At 41.4% G+C, this 19,796-nt stretch overlaps 3 protein-coding genes across 3 annotated transcripts; all 3 read right to left on the bottom strand.

Annotated features, from left to right (window-relative positions):
• Positions 1 to 7: 7 nt before the first annotated feature.
• On the bottom strand, positions 8 to 9,075 carry ucmaa (upper zone of growth plate and cartilage matrix associated a). Its single transcript, XM_048267863.1, has 6 exons — positions 8,949 to 9,075; positions 5,910 to 6,025; positions 5,386 to 5,454; positions 4,991 to 5,086; positions 2,315 to 2,413; positions 8 to 1,433 (listed from the first exon to the last, which is right to left on the bottom strand). Exons 2-6 carry the CDS (start codon positions 5,965 to 5,967, stop codon positions 1,336 to 1,338), a joined length of 420 nt encoding a protein of 139 aa, XP_048123820.1. The 5' UTR covers positions 5,968 to 6,025; positions 8,949 to 9,075; the 3' UTR covers positions 8 to 1,335.
• Positions 8,153 to 15,559, bottom strand: phyh (phytanoyl-CoA 2-hydroxylase). The gene is made up of 9 exons (XM_048267862.1): positions 15,351 to 15,559; positions 14,879 to 14,934; positions 14,325 to 14,435; positions 13,582 to 13,750; positions 13,084 to 13,165; positions 12,294 to 12,475; positions 11,591 to 11,740; positions 10,709 to 10,843; positions 8,153 to 9,237 (listed from the first exon to the last, which is right to left on the bottom strand). The coding sequence occupies exons 1-9, from the start codon at positions 15,414 to 15,416 to the stop codon at positions 9,184 to 9,186; spliced, it is 1,005 nt and encodes a 334-aa protein (XP_048123819.1). The 5' UTR covers positions 15,417 to 15,559; the 3' UTR covers positions 8,153 to 9,183.
• Positions 15,560 to 16,498: 939 nt separating this feature from the next.
• Positions 16,499 to 18,868, bottom strand: LOC125310836. The gene is made up of 3 exons (XM_048268566.1): positions 18,674 to 18,868; positions 17,752 to 18,035; positions 16,499 to 16,950 (listed from the first exon to the last, which is right to left on the bottom strand). The coding sequence occupies exons 1-3, from the start codon at positions 18,681 to 18,683 to the stop codon at positions 16,612 to 16,614; spliced, it is 633 nt and encodes a 210-aa protein (XP_048124523.1). The 5' UTR covers positions 18,684 to 18,868; the 3' UTR covers positions 16,499 to 16,611.
• Positions 18,869 to 19,796: the final 928 nt, after the last annotated feature.

The following is a 19,796-nucleotide window of genomic DNA, read 5'->3' as shown; positions in this document are numbered from 1 at the left end:
TGGTCCTAATACACTTTTTTTTTTTTTTTTTTGCATCTACACAGAAGTGTCACAGCATAAATGTGTCAACAAATGCCTGTTTCCCCACATCTCATCTGAAAATATATATGTGTTCCAAAAACCTGTATCATGCACATTCAGAAACAGAATTGCTGTTAACTACCAGCAAAAGGAACTCACTGGAATAACTCACTGGAATGTTCATTTCATTTTCTTTAAAACAGACAGCAACAGCAAAAACGACAGACTAGGCTACTTAGGCTGAGACCGATCTGATAGCAGATCATAATCATATGTGGCCATACAGTGCCTTTTTTCACAATTTCACAAACCACTCCTATCTAGCTATATGTGTCCTCTGGTCCATAATACATCCATCATTACAATTAGATGCAATAGCAGCTACTGTAGCCAGATGGTCTGTGGTCCATCTGAAGAGTCTAGGGTAAAGGATAACATAAAGCATTCAGATGGGGATGGAGGAATGCTCTGGTTCTAAGACATCCTGCCTGCTTGTCAGCTTGACGGTCACAGATGATTTTCCAAGCTGTCGTAAGTTCTGAGTCGTGGAATGTTAAAAGGGTCTTGCATTCCATAGAATCTCAGTTCCAGCTCACTCTTGAGCAGTGGGCCTTTCCCTGATGAATATTCCAGAAGAAATAATCTCATTTCAGTCCTCATCTCTTTCCCTCTCACACACACACACAGAACTTGGAGTATTCCCAGTTCTCTGTCCAGACACATATAGAGGTTTGTTTCCTTCCAGTTGTTAATTATAGCACCATTTTATTTAACCTAAACATAGAATACAGTTAAGTGAGTATCTTAGCAGTGAAATCCCTAACCAGTAATCAGAACAGTGCAAAGATATTTCACGATAAGGAATGTGGGATGGAGTCCATGCACAGGGTGACTACTAGTCAAGATAATATTAACACTGGTTTCATTAGGATTGAGACAACATTAGATATTATAACAGGAAATAAAACTTTAACTTTTAAAATGATTAATACAAGTTATTGTAAATAACTCAAATATGAATATGTGTCAACAAGACATTACACAAACAAACTAAACCATTACATTTTAACAAATTTGATATGTCTTTAAACATGTAAGGGAGCTGTCTTTGGTATGTAGCAACAAATAACTTCATTTGCTTAAAACTTTGCTCCCATTTTGTGAATGCTTAAAGTAATTGCCCCTTAAATCATCAGCTTAGTAAATATCCATTCAGAGATATCTTTGACTGACATCAAGACAGCCATTCACAGAAGGCCGAGCCCTCTGAGCAGCTGTGGCTCTCCTTTCTGTTTCCTTGGTTACCGAGCATGCTCAGTGGGGAGGGCGATGATGCGGGTATCGTGAGTACATGCCGTCGTAACTGTACTCGCGGTACTGTTCGTTCCTCTCCGAGGTCCTCTCATTTTGTTCTAAGAGAGAAAAGAGATGCTTCAGTAGGCTACCCCTGAGTATGGACTCTGTTATAGGTCTTTACCAAGGGTGTAAAATGTATTTATTTCCCTGACATACACCGACAAAGTAAAGTGATAGTAAAGTCACATACTGTAGTGAAAGTGTATCATGGCCATCACAATAAACGGTAGTTATTCATACACTTCTTATAACGTAGATCTCTATATTTTTTATTGTAGTGGCTTAGGAGCTTGGCTTGCATGCAATAGTCACAAAGTCATGGGTTTGATTCCCAGCTACCTCCATTGTGTCCATGAGCAAGGCACTCAACTTGACCCCCTAAGTGGTTCTTAACTGGTCTGGCTTTGGCACCCACAATTCACCATGTTCATTCATTAAGTGACAACATATTATTTTAGTGTTCAAGCCAATGGATATGGTGAGCTACATGATAAGACACGCACAGTGCCTATAGGCCTATTTGTTTGGAACATGCTGATGTTGGCATTACATTTGTGAAGTCTTCAGCTCCTGATGTCACCTTTCAAGACAAGTGTGTCTTTGACAGGGGTGCTTCCATGTAACATTTTAGATTTTAAGGTTTCATGCTCTCATGTGCCAGCAATGCACTACACACCACACACACGACCCACTTTTGGGTCCCGACCCACCAGTTAAGAAACACTGCCCTAAGTTGTTGAGGGACACTGGCCCCTGCAACTGGTATCTCTTGGGAAATTTCACTCATCTATTGTCCATGTTGTTGTCAATGAAGTGAAATGGTGTTAATTAAGAGTGATGTGCATGTATGTGCATGTATATATATATATATATATACTCTTTTGATCCCGTGAGGGAAATTTGGTCTCTGCATTTATGAATGAAGATGAGGGCTCACCATCCCGCTGCTCCTCCGCGTAGTTCTCGCGCTCGTCCCTCTGCTCCTCGTAGTACTCCCTCCTGCGCTCACTCGTAGCCCGCTGCACCCTGACCTCAGCTGATGGCAGAATACAAATACACCATTTTCATAATGTGTCGAAGAAGAATGATTATGATCTCGCTGTTATCATCAGTCTCTCTGTCTGCTGAGCCAGACCAATACATTCAAAACTTTAAAAATATAACTATGAATAATGGGATTTTGTTTTTGTGAAAAATGCTTTATGAAGCCAAAGGCACAAAGGCAAATACATAGCAATGGTGACAAGGGAAAACATATTTTCTGACAGAAAAAAAACTCCACTTAAAAACAGTAGATAGATGAGAGAGGGGTGGGGCGTGTAGAATGGGAGGCAGAGCAGAGAGCTCATTCATTCATATTGCATATCCATATATCAGAGTGCAGTTTTAGTGCTGGTGTTCTTTTATAAAACTTTTCCATAAAGCACTGGTTCCCAAACCTGAGGGGGGAAAAAACTTGGAACTGAAGGATTTTCATTAATTCGTCATTTTAACAACAGAATTCCTGGTCATTTAACAGCCTTGAAGTTGTTGTTCTACAACATTAAATTGGTAAAACACAGATAAGTATAATGGTTACATATCGCTCTCAGCAGGCAGTGCAAGTGGATTATAGCTCATAAAACTCTTGATTGATGCTTTTTCAATGCTTTTTTAATTTATAGCTTTGCCGTGCCAGGTATGGTGGCTCGCAAGTGAAATGTAAGGCATGCTTTCTGTGGGGATGTTTGCAGCAAAAGGAGCTCATTATACAGTCTTTGGCCCATCACCTAGTCATAACTGCTTACCTCTCAGGCTCTCAGACGACCTCTAACAACACACGTGCCCTTGCGTACAAACACACACTCATACTCATGCCAAACATACACACACACACATCCTCACACTCATGCCAAACACACACACACACACACACACACACACACACACACACACACACCTTCATACTCATGCCAAACACACATACACATCCTTATACTCATGCCAAACACACATACACATCCTTATACTCATGCCAAACACTCACACATACACACTGTATGTCTTCACGCCAACCACAACCCTACAACCTATCTGCCCACTCTTTCCACAACAGTAACAGCACATCACTGTGAAAAGTTTGCCTCCACAAACGTGAAAGTTTGCCTCCACAAATACCGCAGCGCAAACACACACACACACACACACCACAGACCTCCCACAACATACAGCAGGGTGCCAGGCATGGACTTTAGTGTGTGTCACTTTGTAGATTTATTTACTGTGCCCACCAACACACAGGTTTTTCTCTATCAGCACAGAGAGCCCAGGGGGAAACATCACACTCACTCACACAGTCAGTGTGACACAGACACATGCACAGAGATGAGTTATGTAAGGTTATAATATGTACATCACTCTGTGTGTGTGTGTGTGTGTGTGTGTGTGTTCGTGTGTGTTCCAGAGAGTGTATGTGTGTGTGTGTGTGTGTGAGAGAGAGACAATTAGAGTATTGATGGTGTGTGTGTGTGTGTGTGTGTGTGTGTGTGTGTGTGTGTGTGTTTGTTTCCGTGTTTGTGTTTGTACACGTGCACTGAACTAATGGGCTAGGGATAGCTCTAGTCTCTCTGTGTGTAGTGAGTTCAGAGTAGTTGTGGTGTCTGTGTGCATGTGTGTGTAATGAGTTTAGGATTACGGTGGAGTGTGTCTGTGTGTGTGTGTGTGTAATGAGTATGAGTTAAGGATTGTGTGTGTGTGTGTGATGAGTTAAGTACAGTAGTGCGTCTGCACATTCCTGTCTTTGCTCCAGCTGTGATCTTCCTGCAGCCCTGTTCTGAGCCAGCAGTCATAGCGCCACACACACACACACACACACACACACACACACACACACACACACACACACACACACACACACACACACACACACACTCAGGTTTCATATACACACACAGCACTCAGACAAATGCTGCCATTGTTTTCGGAAAGACTGCACTGCACACACTCACATTGTAATATATTCACAAACTGCTTTCCTCAACACACACACACACACACACACACACACACACACTTGCAGACACTGTGGCTTGGAGGGGATATGAAACGGTCTTTTACTGAAGTTTTCCACGCTGGAAGGAGAACCATGCTGGCAGGTTGAAGGAGTTGCTGGTGTGTGTTGGTGGTGTGTGTGTGTGTGTGTGTGTGTGTGTGTGTGTGTGTGTGTGTCTGTCTATCTGTCTGTCTGTATCTGTATCTGTGTAAGTGTCTCTGTGTGTGTCTCTCTGTGTGTGTGTGTGTGTGTGTGTGTGTGTGTGTGTGTGCCTGAGTGTGTGTGTCTGAGTGTGTTTGGGTTGAATTGCGATTGTGCGATTGGTTGAAATATGGGCTAGGCAGGTACTATCATCAACTAAGAACCTCTTTTTTACACAGAGACTATATCATGCATGGAACCCAGGAGGCTTGTGGTGGTTATGGTGAAGTTCCCCACTTCACTGTAAAGTGGTTTGAGTATTTAGAAAAGCGCTATAGAAATGAAGTGTGTCCCAACACAGAGAGAAGGATAGGTACGGGGGCCTCAGCGGAATATTTACAGAACATTAGAAAAACGTTACAAAAATGTTTTCTTTCTCACCTATCATCTCAGCGTAGGATTTCGGGGAGCGTCGACCCCGGCGCTTAAGAAAATGGGTTGCGTCTGGCGCTTCCATAAACACTCGGCTCAAAGGCCCTGAGGACAAGACAAACGTTAGACCAGACGTACGTGTGTGTGTGTGTGTGTGTGTGTGTGGGGGGATATGTATGTGATATGCACCTGTTTATTATGCACCTTGAAATGTACAATTTTTTGATATCTTGGGTTTGTAGGCATTCATACTTTGGCTTGCATCTGTGTGTGTGTGTGTGTGTGTGTGTGTGAGAGAGAAAGATAAAAACATAATGTGTACTACATGCTATGTACATGCATATTCATATTTGTGTGTTTGTGTGTGTGTGTGTGTGTGTGTGTGTGTGAGTGATATAACTCACCTTTAGACGTTGCTTCTTTGTCGTCGTCGTTGTCATCCCTCACAGCTGCACCCTGAGTCTCTCTGAAGACTGAGGAAGAGAAGCACATGCCAGGCTTCAGATTTTTACAGGCATATTCATTAAGTGCCCTCATCACACTCCAAGCCCAGCTAATAACTACATCCTTCCCATGTTATTCAGCTGAGCCTCATGCACCCTCAACACTCCAAAGGCTCACTCTTAGTTCTCAATCTCTCTAACACACACACACACACACACACACACACACACACACACAGATAAATATACATATGCACACACACATAGAGATAAAGATACACATGTATGCACAATTATTAGGAAAAAAACACAAAGAATGTGACTATATCACATTTAAAGTAGACTACACATATTCAGCATTTTATTGAATCCCAACTGCCCATTTCAAATTTCTGGTACATCAAAACTTCCCTATATCCTTCATCCCAAATCTTTCCACTCACAATTACCACACACACACACACACAAGCACAACAGGTACTCACAGTTGAGAAGCAGGACCCCAGCCAGTAGGGAGAGAAGAAGCACTCGTGTCCAGGCCATCGCAGAGGATAGTGTGACTGAGAGAGTGTCGCAGGCTCCAGAATTACGCAGGAGAACCCTGTGTGTGTGTATGTGTATGTGTGTGTGTGTGTGTGTGTGTGTGTGTTTGTGTGTGTGTGTGGAAGAGAGAGAGAGAGAGGATGGGGTGGAATCAGAAAGGAGGCAGCTGGAATTTCACTAGCTTCGGGGAGGAGCTCATAGAAAGAGAGAGTGGTACACACACACACACATACCCCCACATACACACATACACACTTGAATATGCACATTCAAACACAAACAATGACCCAAACATTTATGATGCTAGATATTTTGTCACTGAAGAATGGACTATCCAGGTATGTGTGTGTGTGTGTGTTTATATTTCTGTCTCTGTGTTTGTATCTTTGTGTAGGGCTTACCAGACTGACGAAATACGCAGGCTTATGTGGGCATGTGACAACAGGTCCATCTCATCAAATCTGTACACTTTCTCTATACAGAACTGTAGACCCATTTAATGTGTCTGAATTTGATAAAGCCTTTTCAAGGTTATATGTGCATGGTACTGGTTTGGTGTGTGTGTGTGCACCTGACCACATGTGCCTTTGATACTTTGTCTGGCATGTGTTGAAATTCTTTTTAACAGGTGCTGAGGTATGTGTGTATGGTCCTGATCACAGGTGGAGTGATGAAAGTGATAAGTGTGTGTGTGTGTCAGAGAAAGGTGAGAGAATGTGTGTAATAGGGTGGGACACATAGAGTATATAAGAGTGTGGACCTAAGAGGTGTTTGTGTGTGTGTGTGTGCGTCTGATGGTTTTCACATGTTGCTGCTTGCCAGGTCTTTGTAGGTTATTCTCACTCAAATGAACACTTGTGCCGCTTCACGTTCCCCTGTCAAAGCCAGGACATCCCACTCATAACCATCTCAAGGTGGTCGTAATATAGACCATCACAACCCCAAATAACCTGTGTGTGTGTGTGTGACCTTACAGAATATGTCATTCCAATGACCTCAGCCCAGTGCTTGCTGTGGTTAACAGGTGACTGTTACTGCTGTAAATCTGCCACTGACACACACACATTCACTGAGCAGATAATCCGCATACTCCCAAACCACATTGGAATGTTCCATGACTGAGTCCAGATATGAAGTCTGGATGCTCCTTCTTACGAATGACCATACCTTAGATGTGTGTGCGTTTTCATGTGTGTGTGTGTGCGTAGAGCCCATCTGACCACCAGCTGTGAAGATGTTTGTGTCCTATAGCCTCAGATGGCAGCGTTTATCAGCCTTTAACCTGTGGGACAGTGGGACTGATCTCCATCTCCATCTGAATGGGCAGAGCATCACCTCCATCTGTGACTCGGTGTCTCTGAGCACGTTGGGTAGCGTGAGAGGCACCTGCAGAGGCCATCGAGTATCAGACCATTGCTCAATATGGAAAAATGAAGAAAAAGCCATGTGTCTCTTTTTCTCTCTCTCTCTCTCTCTCTCTCTCTTTCCACCCCTTTTCTTCTCCTCTCTCGCTCAAACAGTGAACCATCCAAACCTGGCAGGCAGATAGATTTTCTTGTCTCCAATTCAAGATTGATCTCCCCCCTATAACTCTGGAAAACCCATATTTTTGTGTGTGGGTAAGTGTGTGTTTGTATGTGGGGTGTGTGTGTGTGTGTGTGTGTGTGTGTGTGTGTGTGTGTGTGTGTGTGAGTGTGGGTGTGGGTGTGGGTGTGGGTGTGGGTGTGGGTGTTTGTGTGCGTGGGTGTGTTCCAGTTAGTGTGGCACTAAGTTAAGGATGGTACACGATGACAGAACTGTTTGGTGATGTGTTTTCCTCTCTGAGAAAATTGCATGTGTGTCCATCATGACGGTGGCGTGTGTGTGTGTGATATTTTTCCCTTTTCTCTCTCTCTCTCTCTCTCTCTGTGTTTGTGTGTGTGTGTGTATGTGAATAGGCACATTCATATTTTGCTCTCTTAGGTATTTTCTTTGGGACATTGGCAGTGTGAGGTAGGGGCTATCCAGGAAACTGCACATACCCTGCTCTCTCTCTCTCTCTCACTCTCTCTCTCACACACAACCACAAACACACAAAAAGGTAAAATGATAGGCCACTTAAAGACACAAGGCAGCTAACTAGGTGTCTGACAATCTCAGAAAATACACAAAAGTTCTATTTGTCCAAAACAAATTAAGAATCATCCAAAGGTGTAGAAATGTTTATCTGACTTTAACTGAAGTACTATGTACTCTGCTTAAGTTCTTGAGTTCTAGTTTAATTACAATCAGCACCTCAGGTTAATGTGTAAGGCAACACAGTGAAAATGAAATGAGAAAGCATGGGATTATTAACATGCAGTAAAAATTACATCAGTGGCAACAGTTGTTTGCACACACACACACACACCTCCACCTGAAGCAAAAACGCTACACCTGTATAGCTTTTTCTTCTTCTCTTTCTGAACCAGAAAAGCAAACAAGTCTCTCTCTCACACACACACACAACCCTACATAAACACACATACAGTATTATAAGCAGATGACCCGTCACACAGACTTTACATGAGTGTTTCATTCTTATTCCAGTCTCATGTCATGACCACCTTAATATGGACAATGGCATGTCTTTTAAACGCTAGCTCATTACAGAGTTAGCCAGGTCTGTTAACAGAGGCTAATTAATATAATTTTCTTCTAAGGGTCATTATATGATTAGCTTAGCTATAAGGCCGGTTTTCCACCAGACTGCCCCATGGCTATGGGAGGGACAGTCCAAATACACAATATCTGCATTGTCAGTTAGATGGTGTAAATAGAGTCCCTTTTCTTGTTGAATCTTGTCAAACAGGTTTAATGCTGCATTTCCAGGAGCAAATTAGCTTCCTCAAAAGCTTCTCTTCTCCTCAAGGGTGTGTGAGTGTATTTGGCCAGATGGTCTGGATGTCTAACACATTAGAATACATTCACCTTGTCTGACCTTAGGCAAACTCACTACCTACCATCTGTCACCTTTTCAATGGGATTCCTTCTTCTGTATCTCTTTAGGTTGGTTCATTCGATTCATTTTCCATTGACTGGCTGCAGGATTAAGCTGAAGGGGAAATTCGCTGTTGTACACTGCATAACGGTCCACGAGTGATTGAAGGACACCTGGCAGTAAAAATAATAATGCACTATTGGATTTTGGGCTGTCAATCCACAGAGTGATGCTCCGTGATTGGACAGTGGTGTTTTTCAGAGGGAGGTTCTCTCTCCATGTACCAGACGACCCCTCACGGCCCAGGTATCCTGGAGTTCAGGGAACACACACACAGACACACACACACAGACACACACAGAGACACAGAGAAACACAGGAGGTGGGTATAGAGAGAGGCAGAATCAGTAGTCCATAACCACTCTGCAATAGGCCTACTACTGCATATGGACCCTTTCAAGAGAGTTCCATTCTCAGCATCATAGTTGGCCCCACAAGACTTCCTTTTTAAAGGTCCAGTATGTAGGAAATAAACTGTAACCATTCCAAAAATGATCACCATATGTTGTCAGAGAGTAAGGAAACACGATGAATTGAAGTAATGGCTTATTTGACAACATTACTCTAACCCGTAAAACCCATGAAAAAAATGAGTTCTGGGCGGAATGTCTTGGAATTTTTCGTTTATGTTTTGAAGCGATTCATTCTAGAATAGAGTATTAATAATGGGCTAGCGTCCTCCTATTTGGGTTGCCAAATTAGCAAAGGCCAACTGTCAACAGCTGTCAGTTGTAGTCATGAACGCCCTCTGAGAGGCAGGCAAATTTCCAAAATTTAAACAAGAAACAAATTAAGTGGACATCGGAGGAGCTTCCTGAGATGGTGGCGTCTTAGATCAAAGAAGAATTTCAAGTCTGACGAGAGCTGGCCATATTTCTCCACAACAGGTAGCCTAGGCTAAACTTCATCTGCATCGCTAACTTCAGCTAAATATGTTACGTTGGTTAGAGAGGTATTTTTTGTTTTCACTGTTTCCGTAATGTGTAGCTGGGTCATGGTTGGAGAAACGTTAAAGCAGCTGCAGGTCAACTAACATTAGCTAAGTCTTAATTACATCTGGCAACCCAGAAGAGGCTCGTCTGGTAGTCTTGAGAACGTTCACCAGTGTTTTGATTTTGGCCTGCAGAACGTTCGGTAACAATCCTAAAAATCGCACCTTTAACATTCCATATGTTATGTTAATGCAGAGGAAGTAGATTGGGGCCCAAATAGAACATTCAAGCATTGTTTTTGTTTTTATTGATGAAAGGGTCTATATTCAGTATAGACCCTTTCAACAATAAAAACAAAAACAATGCTTGAACGTTCTATTTGGTTCCCAATCTACTTCCTCTGCATTAAGATAACATATGGAATGTTAAAACGGAAGCCTTGTGGGGCCAACTATGATTCTGATAATGGAACTTTCTTGAAAGGGTCTATAATGACAGTGTGTATTACTTTTGAGACCTGGGTCAAAAAGTGCCATTGAGACCTTGGTGTTTCAGTGCTGTGTTAACTAACACCTCACTTATTTTTGAGAACATACATACATACAGACATAAACGCATACCATACATACTGTACATATATACATACATATACATACATACATTCGTACATACAGTGAATGCAATAAATGCAGAACTAATCTGTATTCTTTCCTCTGTACTTAATTATTCCAAGCCATCATCAAGTCACATGAAGAAAAAAAATCAACCGTGACTGACTGTCTGTCCTTACCTCAAAAGTAACGCTGTCATCCACACCGTACTTCTTCTCTGCAATCTCGTGTACTTCCTTTGCGATGTTCTCCTGAGTAGTACCCCTCACGTCAATGTAGTAGCAGTCTGCACTGGCATAATGGCAAGAGATTGCCTGTAGAAACGCAAACAAACACAAATGCAGATATTTCATTCAACTGGCCATGACCTGTAATTCTGAAGTAACAGCAGGACAAGGAATGTAGGTTATAGTCTGATTAGAAACCAGAATAGATTAGAAACCAGAATAGAATAGAATCAAATATTCAGAAATTTAGAGTTTCATCTCTGCCTTGTGAGGAGTGCCATAGAGGTGTGCTATGTGCTTACATCTATGTGTGCATGAGGCAAGTGTGTCCATGAGCATGTATGTATTCAGTCCACTCCAATCCACTTCAGTGTATGTCTGTTTGTGTATTTGTGTGAGCATCTGTGTGTGTGTGTGTATTTGTATGAGCGTCTGTGTGTCTGTGTGTGTGTATTTGTGTGAGCGTCTCTGTGTGTGTGTGTGTGTGTGTGTGTGTGGGTGGGGGAAGTGGTTAAGTGGTTGAGCACTACTCTCCCATGCCCATATCCATGGCTGAAGTGCCCTTGAGCAAGGCACCTAACCCCTCACTGCTCCCCGAGCGCCGCTGTAGCAAGTCAGCTCACTGCTCCGGGTTAGTGTCTGCTTCACCTCACTGTGTGTTCAATGTGTGCACTAATTCACGGATGGGATAAATGCAGAGACCTTGTAATTCCTTGTATACGCAAGTATACTTGGCCTATAAACCTGATTTTACATTTACATTTTGTCTATGTATACTCTGTATGTATGTATGTGTGTATGTGTGTGTGTGTGTGTGTGTGTGTGTGTGTGTACCTTGCGAAAGCCTTGGGTCTGGTTCATGCCGGAGCCGTGGATGAGCAGAGGATGGAAGAACACCGTGTCCCCCTTCTCCATCTCCAGGTGCACGCGCGGGTGGTTAGAGTCGTAGTTACGCACGCCATGGTACATCTTATTAACACCGCCCTACAGAGAGACTCGCAGGTGGTCCAGAGGGTGAGAGAGAGAGAGAAAGAGAGAAAAAGAGAGAGAGATAAAGAGATGATGATGGAGGAGAAAGTCAAGGCACAAAGCTTCTTACTTCTGGCTCTGATTATTTTCTGTGTCGTTGCCACTGTGCTCTAAATACCTTGACACACCAGAAATCTGTTCACTACAGTATGTAGAGATTAATTCAAAACAAAAAACCTTTAAGCCAAATTTGTCTTCTAAATCTGAAACTCTTTCATGGACACACACACAAACACATAACATTTGGTATTCATTCAGAGATTAATTCAAAACAAAAAACCTTTAAGCCAAATTTGTCTTCTAAATCTGAAACTCTTTCATGGACACACACACAAACACATAACATTTGGTATATGTGATTAAGTTGTGCATATACTCATAAATTCATAAACAAACAGACAAACACACAAACAAACACACACACCTCCCACTCGGGGTAGTCCAGCTCCAGCAGAGTGAAATTTTAAAACTCTTTCACAAACACACACACACACACTCACACACACACCTCCCATTCGGGGTAGTCGTGCTCCTGCAGGGTGCCCTTGTGGGTGCCAGGCAGCACCACGAGGCAGCCGTTCTGTCGGGTAACGCGCTCCATGGCGGTCCAGGCGCACACGATGCGGTCAGCCGGGCGGAACGGGAAGTAGTGCAGGTCCTGGTGCATGGGGTGGCGGGACGTCTTCTTACCTGGCCACAGGTGAAGGTGAGTCAACACACAGCTATCACACTATGCTATTCCATTTGTTTCAGTTTTGATTGTGTGTGTGTGTGTGTGTGTGTGTGTGTGTGTGTGTGTCAGTGTTGTCTCTATTGTTGTCTATTGTCTTTTATGAGCTGCCTTCTTACTTGTACTGGGCTCACTTGTAAAAGAGATCAATCTCAATGTGATTTCTTCCCTGGTTAAATAAATAAAGGTAAAAGACAAAAAGCCAATGTGTCTGTGTCTGTATGTAAGAAAGTCAGTGTGTAGCTTGCGTTGCTAGCTTGCGTTGCTAGACAAGCCCAATCCTGCACCGGTTTTGAACTTGGGATGGAAGGTGGACTTGCTGGCAAGGAGGCTAAAACTCCTTCGGTACAGAATTGTCTATACTGAATGATATCTTCTCAGCTAAGCATTAAGAAAAATAGCTAATTACGGTGAGTCAAATCATTTTAGTTGAGTTAATGAGCTATGTGTCATGCTTGTCTTGATACAGGGTATGGCATATTTTGTCAAATGTACGTAGAAGTCATGAAGTATGTATGTTAACTTTTCCTCTGTTTGACAGTGTGTGCGTGTCTGTGTTTGTAGTTACCTGCATCTGGGGGCTTGTTGATCAGCATAGTGTGCATAGCCATAACATTGGGTCCAGTGAAACATTGCACATATTTCAGAATCTAATTAAAACATAAACAATTAGTTAATCACAATATGGGTGCTTTCATGATCAGGGTAAGTGCCTGACATTATCTGCATACATGTCTGTGTACCTTACAATATAGAATTAACTTGGATAACTATATGTTATTATTGATCATAACTACACCTAGCAGTACCTAGTCAATTGGAAAAAGAAGTGCACCATACCACACAAAACACATCTTTCAGTCTTTTTCATTCTCTTTCAGTCTTTTACATTTTCATTCATTTTAAAACTACACCACTTCAACACACTATATTAACCCAATTTTAGTGGACAGTCTCCCCACAACAATAACTACACATAGATTGCACTTCATAGATTCATATGAAGTTGTGTGTGTGTGTGTGTGTGTGTGTGTGTAAAAACTCATTCATGCTTATTTAGACAGACCTGTGGCAGAGCACAGTAGCGGAAGAGCTCAGGGTCCTCCTGGAAGTCCTGCAGTTTGGAAACAGCCTTCTGGTCTGGCATGAACTCGGACTTGGAAATGGCCACATCTCTCATCACCACCAGGCCAGGTACCTTCACTTCTCTCTTACAGATACGCTCAAACTCAGCCCTGACAACATGCGCACATACACACAAAACACAATGAGACAACAGCAAACAGTGTGTGTGTGTATGTGTGTGTCTGTGTGTGTGTGTGTGTGTGTTAGGGCTGCACAATTATCGTAATTGCAATCGTTGCAATATGAACCAATGAAATTACCTAATCGCAAAAGCTACAAATAATCGTGCAGTTCATTTTATCACATTTCTGACTTTTATATTAATTTCATCCTCCTTGACTATGCCACTTATGGTTGGAGGGTGTGTGTGTGTGAGGGGCACAGAAATTCTGATTGGTGAGCTTCAAAGTCGGTCAGGGGTGCTGTGCTTCTTGTGCACCAGGCGTGCCCATCAATCAGGGGTGACACAAATTAAAGATACATTTGGAATACTGAAGTGAATCAATTCATTGACATTCAAAAATCATATGGCAAATCGCAGAAAATCTGTCAGAAAAACAATCAATTAGATATTTCCCCCAAATCATGCAGCCTTAGTGTGTGAGTGTGTGTGTGTGTGTGTGTGTGTGTGTGCGTGCATGCGTGCGTGCGTGTGCACGCACAGGTTTAGATCGATATGTTTACCTAAACTGGTCGATGTCCTCTTCTGAGACCAGGTTTTTGATAAGGATGAAGCCATCCTCCTCATAAGCAACTCTCTGTTCAGGGCTCAGATAATCTGTGTCCAAAGTGTACCTAAACAGGCATTAAAATTTTAAAATGAATCACACCCGGTTACAGCCTTGTCAGGGTTCAACAATGGCCCGCTGGCCCAGGGCAAGTAAAGAGAGTTGGTTGGCCTGTCACCATCACAAGTCAGCTAACTGCTTGAAGGATGAGAGGCTTCCGTTATTCATTACAATTAATTAAAATTCAATACGTTTTTGTTTTATTTTATTTATTTATTAAATTGTATTATTTATTTTTTAAAGGTAGGCTACTTTTCTGGTCCAGTAGGCTATAAAAGGGACCATTGGGGGAAATGTTAGGCTACATTTGACACTGCACCTGCCATATCCACAGTAAAAAAAACAACAAACAAAAAACAAACACGGGCTCGTGCCTCGTAGTAGTAGGCTACTCACAACAATAATCTGAGAACAAATATTTTCATCATTTTCGCGTGCAGAAACACTTACCTAAGTGTTTGGGGAAGATGATACGACACATTCTGTGCCGATGTGAAAGACGCCCTCTGAGATGTTATGTTAAGTCCTAAGCTACAAGACTGACATTTTCATTTTCCATCACACAATTACATTATATGCTCTGTGTAGGCTATCATTTATTTACGCCATGAGTCGGTGCCTTTTGGAAACTAGCGGACCGTCTTTTCTTTGCTAAAGCTGACTTTGAACTATTATATTCCCTTTATAAACAACTGCAATATCTGCCTTAGCACAGTATTCACGATTAATGGCCATTAAAAAATCTAAAGAGTAGCCTACAAATAGAAACAAAACATGTAGCCTGATATAAGGCCTACACAGATATGCCTCGATCTTTCTTGTAACTTCACCGGACTCCCAGCACACATAGTCGGTCAGAGTAACGCCCCCATGTCGCTTTGGTCTTACAGCCACAAAACACAGAGAAGCCAGCAAAGGATACGACAGTCGCTCCGGACCGGTCCAGATGATTCAGAACGACTTTCAGTCGATCAGTAGCCCGCGACATAATCAACAAAGACTGAATACCACTTTGAGCGATGGCAAATTAAGGTAGGCTACGCTCAGCAGTGAGCATACAGACGTCTATGTAGTGCTCTAGCCAGAGGGTTGAAGCTCTAGTCGGTCACAAGTACAAAGTACTATGACACTGACTTTTGCCCTAGATAATCATATGATTAAACCAGCCACTGACGTAACATATTTGTTTTCACACCTGAAATGTAGGCCTAATGTAAATGGAAGACATTTATTATTAATACCGGTAGGCCTAGTCTACAGTGAGACAGTTCCAATTTGATTCAGATAGGCTAGCCTATTCAAAATAAATACCCTGTTTATAAATCTTTAATTTTGACAATGCATAGTGAAGTGTTTCTGTAATAGCCTATTAGACTGACATTTATTAACTGACAGACAATAAAAATGTTTTAAAGTCTTGCAATAACTGGACGTGTCGTGATAGGCTTTGACGTCCAGTCCACTTACCTAGTCCTCAACACAGTTTTTAAAGTCCAGAAGTCAGTGTAGCCTGAGCTTGTGAAGATGAAGAATATTTTATTTCAGTTTCTTGCAGAGGCTGAACCTGGATTATCATAAAACGTACAATATCAACTAATTGACCAATTGAGTCTCCTCAGAGACCCATTACCTATTACAGCAACACCCAGAACAAGATGGCTCTGTAGAGTGATACCAGGCGGTGCAGATCCAGGGCAAATAGAACAACCAAGAATATTTACCACCCTAGTCATGACTCCTGGGGCCCTAATTTAAATGCTGGGCAACATGCAAAGTCTAAGTCTAAATAAAGCTTGCTTAATAACTACGCAAAATCTATGTACAAATTAAATAATATTATAGGATATAGTATTATCCTAAGCACAAACATTGGTGGGTCAGCTAAAAGTCTCACACCACACAATGCCATTAATTCAGACATGAGAACTTCATAGACTGATATTGCACTATACCCATGATATAAGTTTCATGGGCCCAGTGCTTCAGTGGCTGCCTTCTGGGAAGCTCCGTTTAATCAAAGCTACAACTAACAGACTGACACACAATACAAAATAACATAGAAAACATGTATTTATACATGTATTGCAACCTTTATTTCACTGTTATTACATAGGCCTACTACATGTGTGACAAATTACTTGAACTTGAACTTGATGGTGTGACAGGTGACATACACTGTCATTTTATTTCTTCTCTATGAGTGAAGATGCAAAGAAATCATGCTCATTCTGCATTTGTTGACAGAATATGGTGTCAGCCTTTGCAATCTGCTCTTTAGTGCTCAGATACTTGTCGAGGAGGGCCCTGTAGTGGTCTTCTGGGTGGCCGTGCATGTTGTTCTTCTTCCAGGTGAAGTACGCGTTGCAAGTGGTTTCTTTCAGCTGTTTGGCCAGCCACAGCCACAGCACTGAGCAGGGAAGGAGAGCGACGGCAAAGTAAATGGCTTCTTCTCCCTCCATGATATCGCTGTAATTTGACAGGTACTTCTCCATGGCAGGGGTTGGTTTAATATCCGACACACTCTATTGATGTAACAGGTGGAGATATTAGTCAACAGATTACAGCTAAAATAAGCATTACTGTCTCTGTTAGTCACTGAAAGTATATGAGTTTTTATATTATCTCATTTTTAATATATGGGTTTTTATATTTTAAATTTTTTCATTTTTTTTCCAGTTTAAAACATTTAAAAATTACCTGTAGAAACATAATGTTGATTGGAATTTGTTGACATAATGTTAAAAATGGCTATGCTCTATACACCAGTGGTTCTCAAAGTGTCAAGTGGGGAATAAAGACATGACAGGTGGGGCACGATGAACAGGAAGATTTTTTTGTGCCTATAATAATGCTTTTCTTTTTTGACAAGGAAGATCATAGATTCAAAGCAAAATAGCCACACACAAACATAGGAACCATAAACAAGCCGACATATGAATTAAAATAATATCTGGTCCAGCCAAAATGGGAAATGTAATATGGAACCAAAATATGGAAATAATATTTTAACATTACCATTTTGCTGGGGTGATGGGGTCAGGTGGGGTTTAAAAATGGAAAACATTTGAGAACCACTGATATATACTGACTAAACTAAAATTAGCATGCAAACCAGCTAGCGTCAGCTTGGCTCTCTTGTGACATGTGACACTGCATTAAATACAATACAAGTCAATGAAAGAGTGACGTGGTTGTGTTCAAGACAACCTACAAAACTCCACTTAGCGCCTTTAAAGCATACATATTAAATTGGTGGCCTATATCGAGAATTCAGGTGTTACTTCTATGTGTCTGTGTGATTCAAAAGAGGCTTGGTTTCTTACATTTAGATTGAATTGCTGTAGTGTAGCAACAGCATAGTTCTTATAGCTGTCATATCTCTCCTTCATGAACCTGCGGAGGTCCTCAGGTAGCTTTTCTTTCTCACACATATCCCCCAACATGCCTGTTACTCTCACAAGGTAATTGATATCCTGGATGGTGAAGCTCACATAGTCGTCAGCCTGGAGGTCTCCAAGCTGCATGTGCTGTAGAAATGGCACTTCCAATGTCTGCTCAGCAATATCCATATTGTTGTCCCAGAGGAGGTCATAGACATCTTTGTTTTCTGTGAATGAAATTAGGGTATACCTTTATTGAAATAAGACTGGTTTACAATTTATACCAAATCACTGAATGCTTTTTATTTATTTTTTGCTTTTTTAATTGGGCACTGGACCTCATCTGAATTTATTGCAGAAACGTATATTAAAAATGTATCTATCTTGAGGCAATAACACCAAAGCTGATGATACACAAGGCAATGTTTTGAGCAATGTTGCTGCATAATGTTCCATTTGATTGTATAGTTCTGACATGTTTCCATTGATATTGGGCAACAATTTATTTTCCGGAGAATCATTGCTCAAGAAGTTGCCCCATATATCATCACCTTAATATGAGATCATTTTATATATCATAGCCTTCTCACATTTTACAGAAATCTACATTGTTAATACACTTTTCTAACCCTTACAAATACAATAACCCAAGTAATGCAATGTCACTGCCACGCAAAGGCAAAGTGCAATATACAGTACATTATGATCATGGTTTTTTTATTATTTTCCAATATCTGCAAAATGTACGGTGGAATGAGCAGAGTGAAGTAACTACACTTACTGAACATATTCATTTTTAACAATCTATGAAAGAAAGAAAATATCAATAATAAAGTAAACGAAGGTAAACAAAAAGTGAAAGTACCCGACTGCATCTTGTCTGCCTTGGCCAAGTCACTGTATCACTCAGAAGTGCAGTCCAGTTGACACCACGAAAGCTTCTTCACATGAACAACCTCAAGGGTCGAGTATGTTGGTTTTTAAACCATCACATGGGGTGTGAATACCGGTAATCAATGCCTTTATTTGACAATTCAAGACGCCTTCTCTTCCTTTCCAAATTCCCCAGAAGAGAATTCCTGTTTTCTTTGTCATTTCACAAGGTTAGTCTTCATTACCCTCCACACACCCACTCACAAGCGAACACACACACACACACACACACTAGTGACACACAAAGAAAGCTTCTTCCCATGATGACCAACTTCAAGGGGCTTTGTTGGTTTTTAAACCATCCCTTTTTAAAGGGTGTGGATAACCGACAATCAAGATGCCTTTTTCCCCAAATCCCAGAAGAGACTTTGTTTTCTTAGCATTTCTCAATGCAATGTAATTTTGCAAGATTAGTCATCAAGAGAAAGAAATATCACTCACTTGATGTGGTGTCAAGACAAATTTTGTAGAGTATTATGCTAAAGTCCAATTAATTTTCATTTCAAGGTATCCGCATTCATTTTTAAAGTTTTAACTGGAAACCCTTAGGAACAGATTGAAAGGGTCTAGTCACCCCTGTGTATTAACCTCATGGCAAAACTTCACAATGTTTTGGATCTTAGGGGATTCTCAGGTCAGTGAAAGTGAAACTACCCTTGACCAAATGATGACCCATGACAAGCTTCAGTTCTGCATTTCTCAAAATGACTACTTCTGAGAAATTCTCAAATTTTCTGTGAAAAAAGGCTCTGAAATCTACCTCATAAGTAAAAGTAGCCTGATTCATTCCATTTTTGATCCTTTTTACATCTGAGATTTTAACATGCTACAATAATTCAATCTTTATTTCAGACTCAGAGGGTCCATAGCATAGAAAACAAAAACAAAAATGGCATAATAAAGATCCATGCATCCATGCTATTTTTCTATAACCACACCAAAGACGGGCAGTACGGTGTTCAAAAAGGTCTCAATACTGAAAATTGTACACTGACAGAGAACATGCTAAAATTGCGAAACAGCATATAAGCCTGAGCATATAACACACAACACTG

The sequence above is a fragment of the Alosa alosa genome, chromosome 17, assembly GCF_017589495.1.
Source record: "Alosa alosa isolate M-15738 ecotype Scorff River chromosome 17, AALO_Geno_1.1, whole genome shotgun sequence".
NCBI classification, from domain to species: domain Eukaryota; kingdom Metazoa; phylum Chordata; class Actinopteri; order Clupeiformes; family Clupeidae; genus Alosa; species Alosa alosa.
Note: the sequence above shows the minus strand (reverse complement) of the source record. Positions and strands in the feature narration are given on the sequence as shown.

Coding starts and splice junctions, on each gene's coding strand:
- ucmaa (XM_048267863.1), bottom strand. CDS start 5,967: ATGGCCTGGACACGAGTGCTTCTTCTCTCCCTACTGGCTGGGGTCCTG. Junction 5,087..5,385: donor CAAAGAAGCAACGTCTAAAG/GTGAGTTATATC, acceptor TCTTGTCCTCAG/GGCCTTTGAGCCGAGTGTTT. Junction 2,414..4,990: donor ATCCTACGCTGAGATGATAG/GTGAGAAAGAAA, acceptor TTCTGCCATCAG/CTGAGGTCAGGGTGCAGCGG.
- LOC125310836 (XM_048268566.1), bottom strand. Junction 16,951..17,751: donor TACAGCAATTCAATCTAAAT/GTAAGAAACCAA, acceptor TTACATCAATAG/AGTGTGTCGGATATTAAACC.
- phyh (XM_048267862.1), bottom strand. CDS start 15,416: ATGTCGCGGGCTACTGATCGACTGAAAGTCGTTCTGAATCATCTGGAC. Junction 14,935..15,350: donor ACCGGTCCGGAGCGACTGTC/GTATCCTTTGCT, acceptor ATAACATCTCAG/AGGGCGTCTTTCACATCGGC. Junction 12,476..13,083: donor CAACAAGCCCCCAGATGCAG/GTAACTACAAAC, acceptor ACCTGTGGCCAG/GTAAGAAGACGTCCCGCCAC.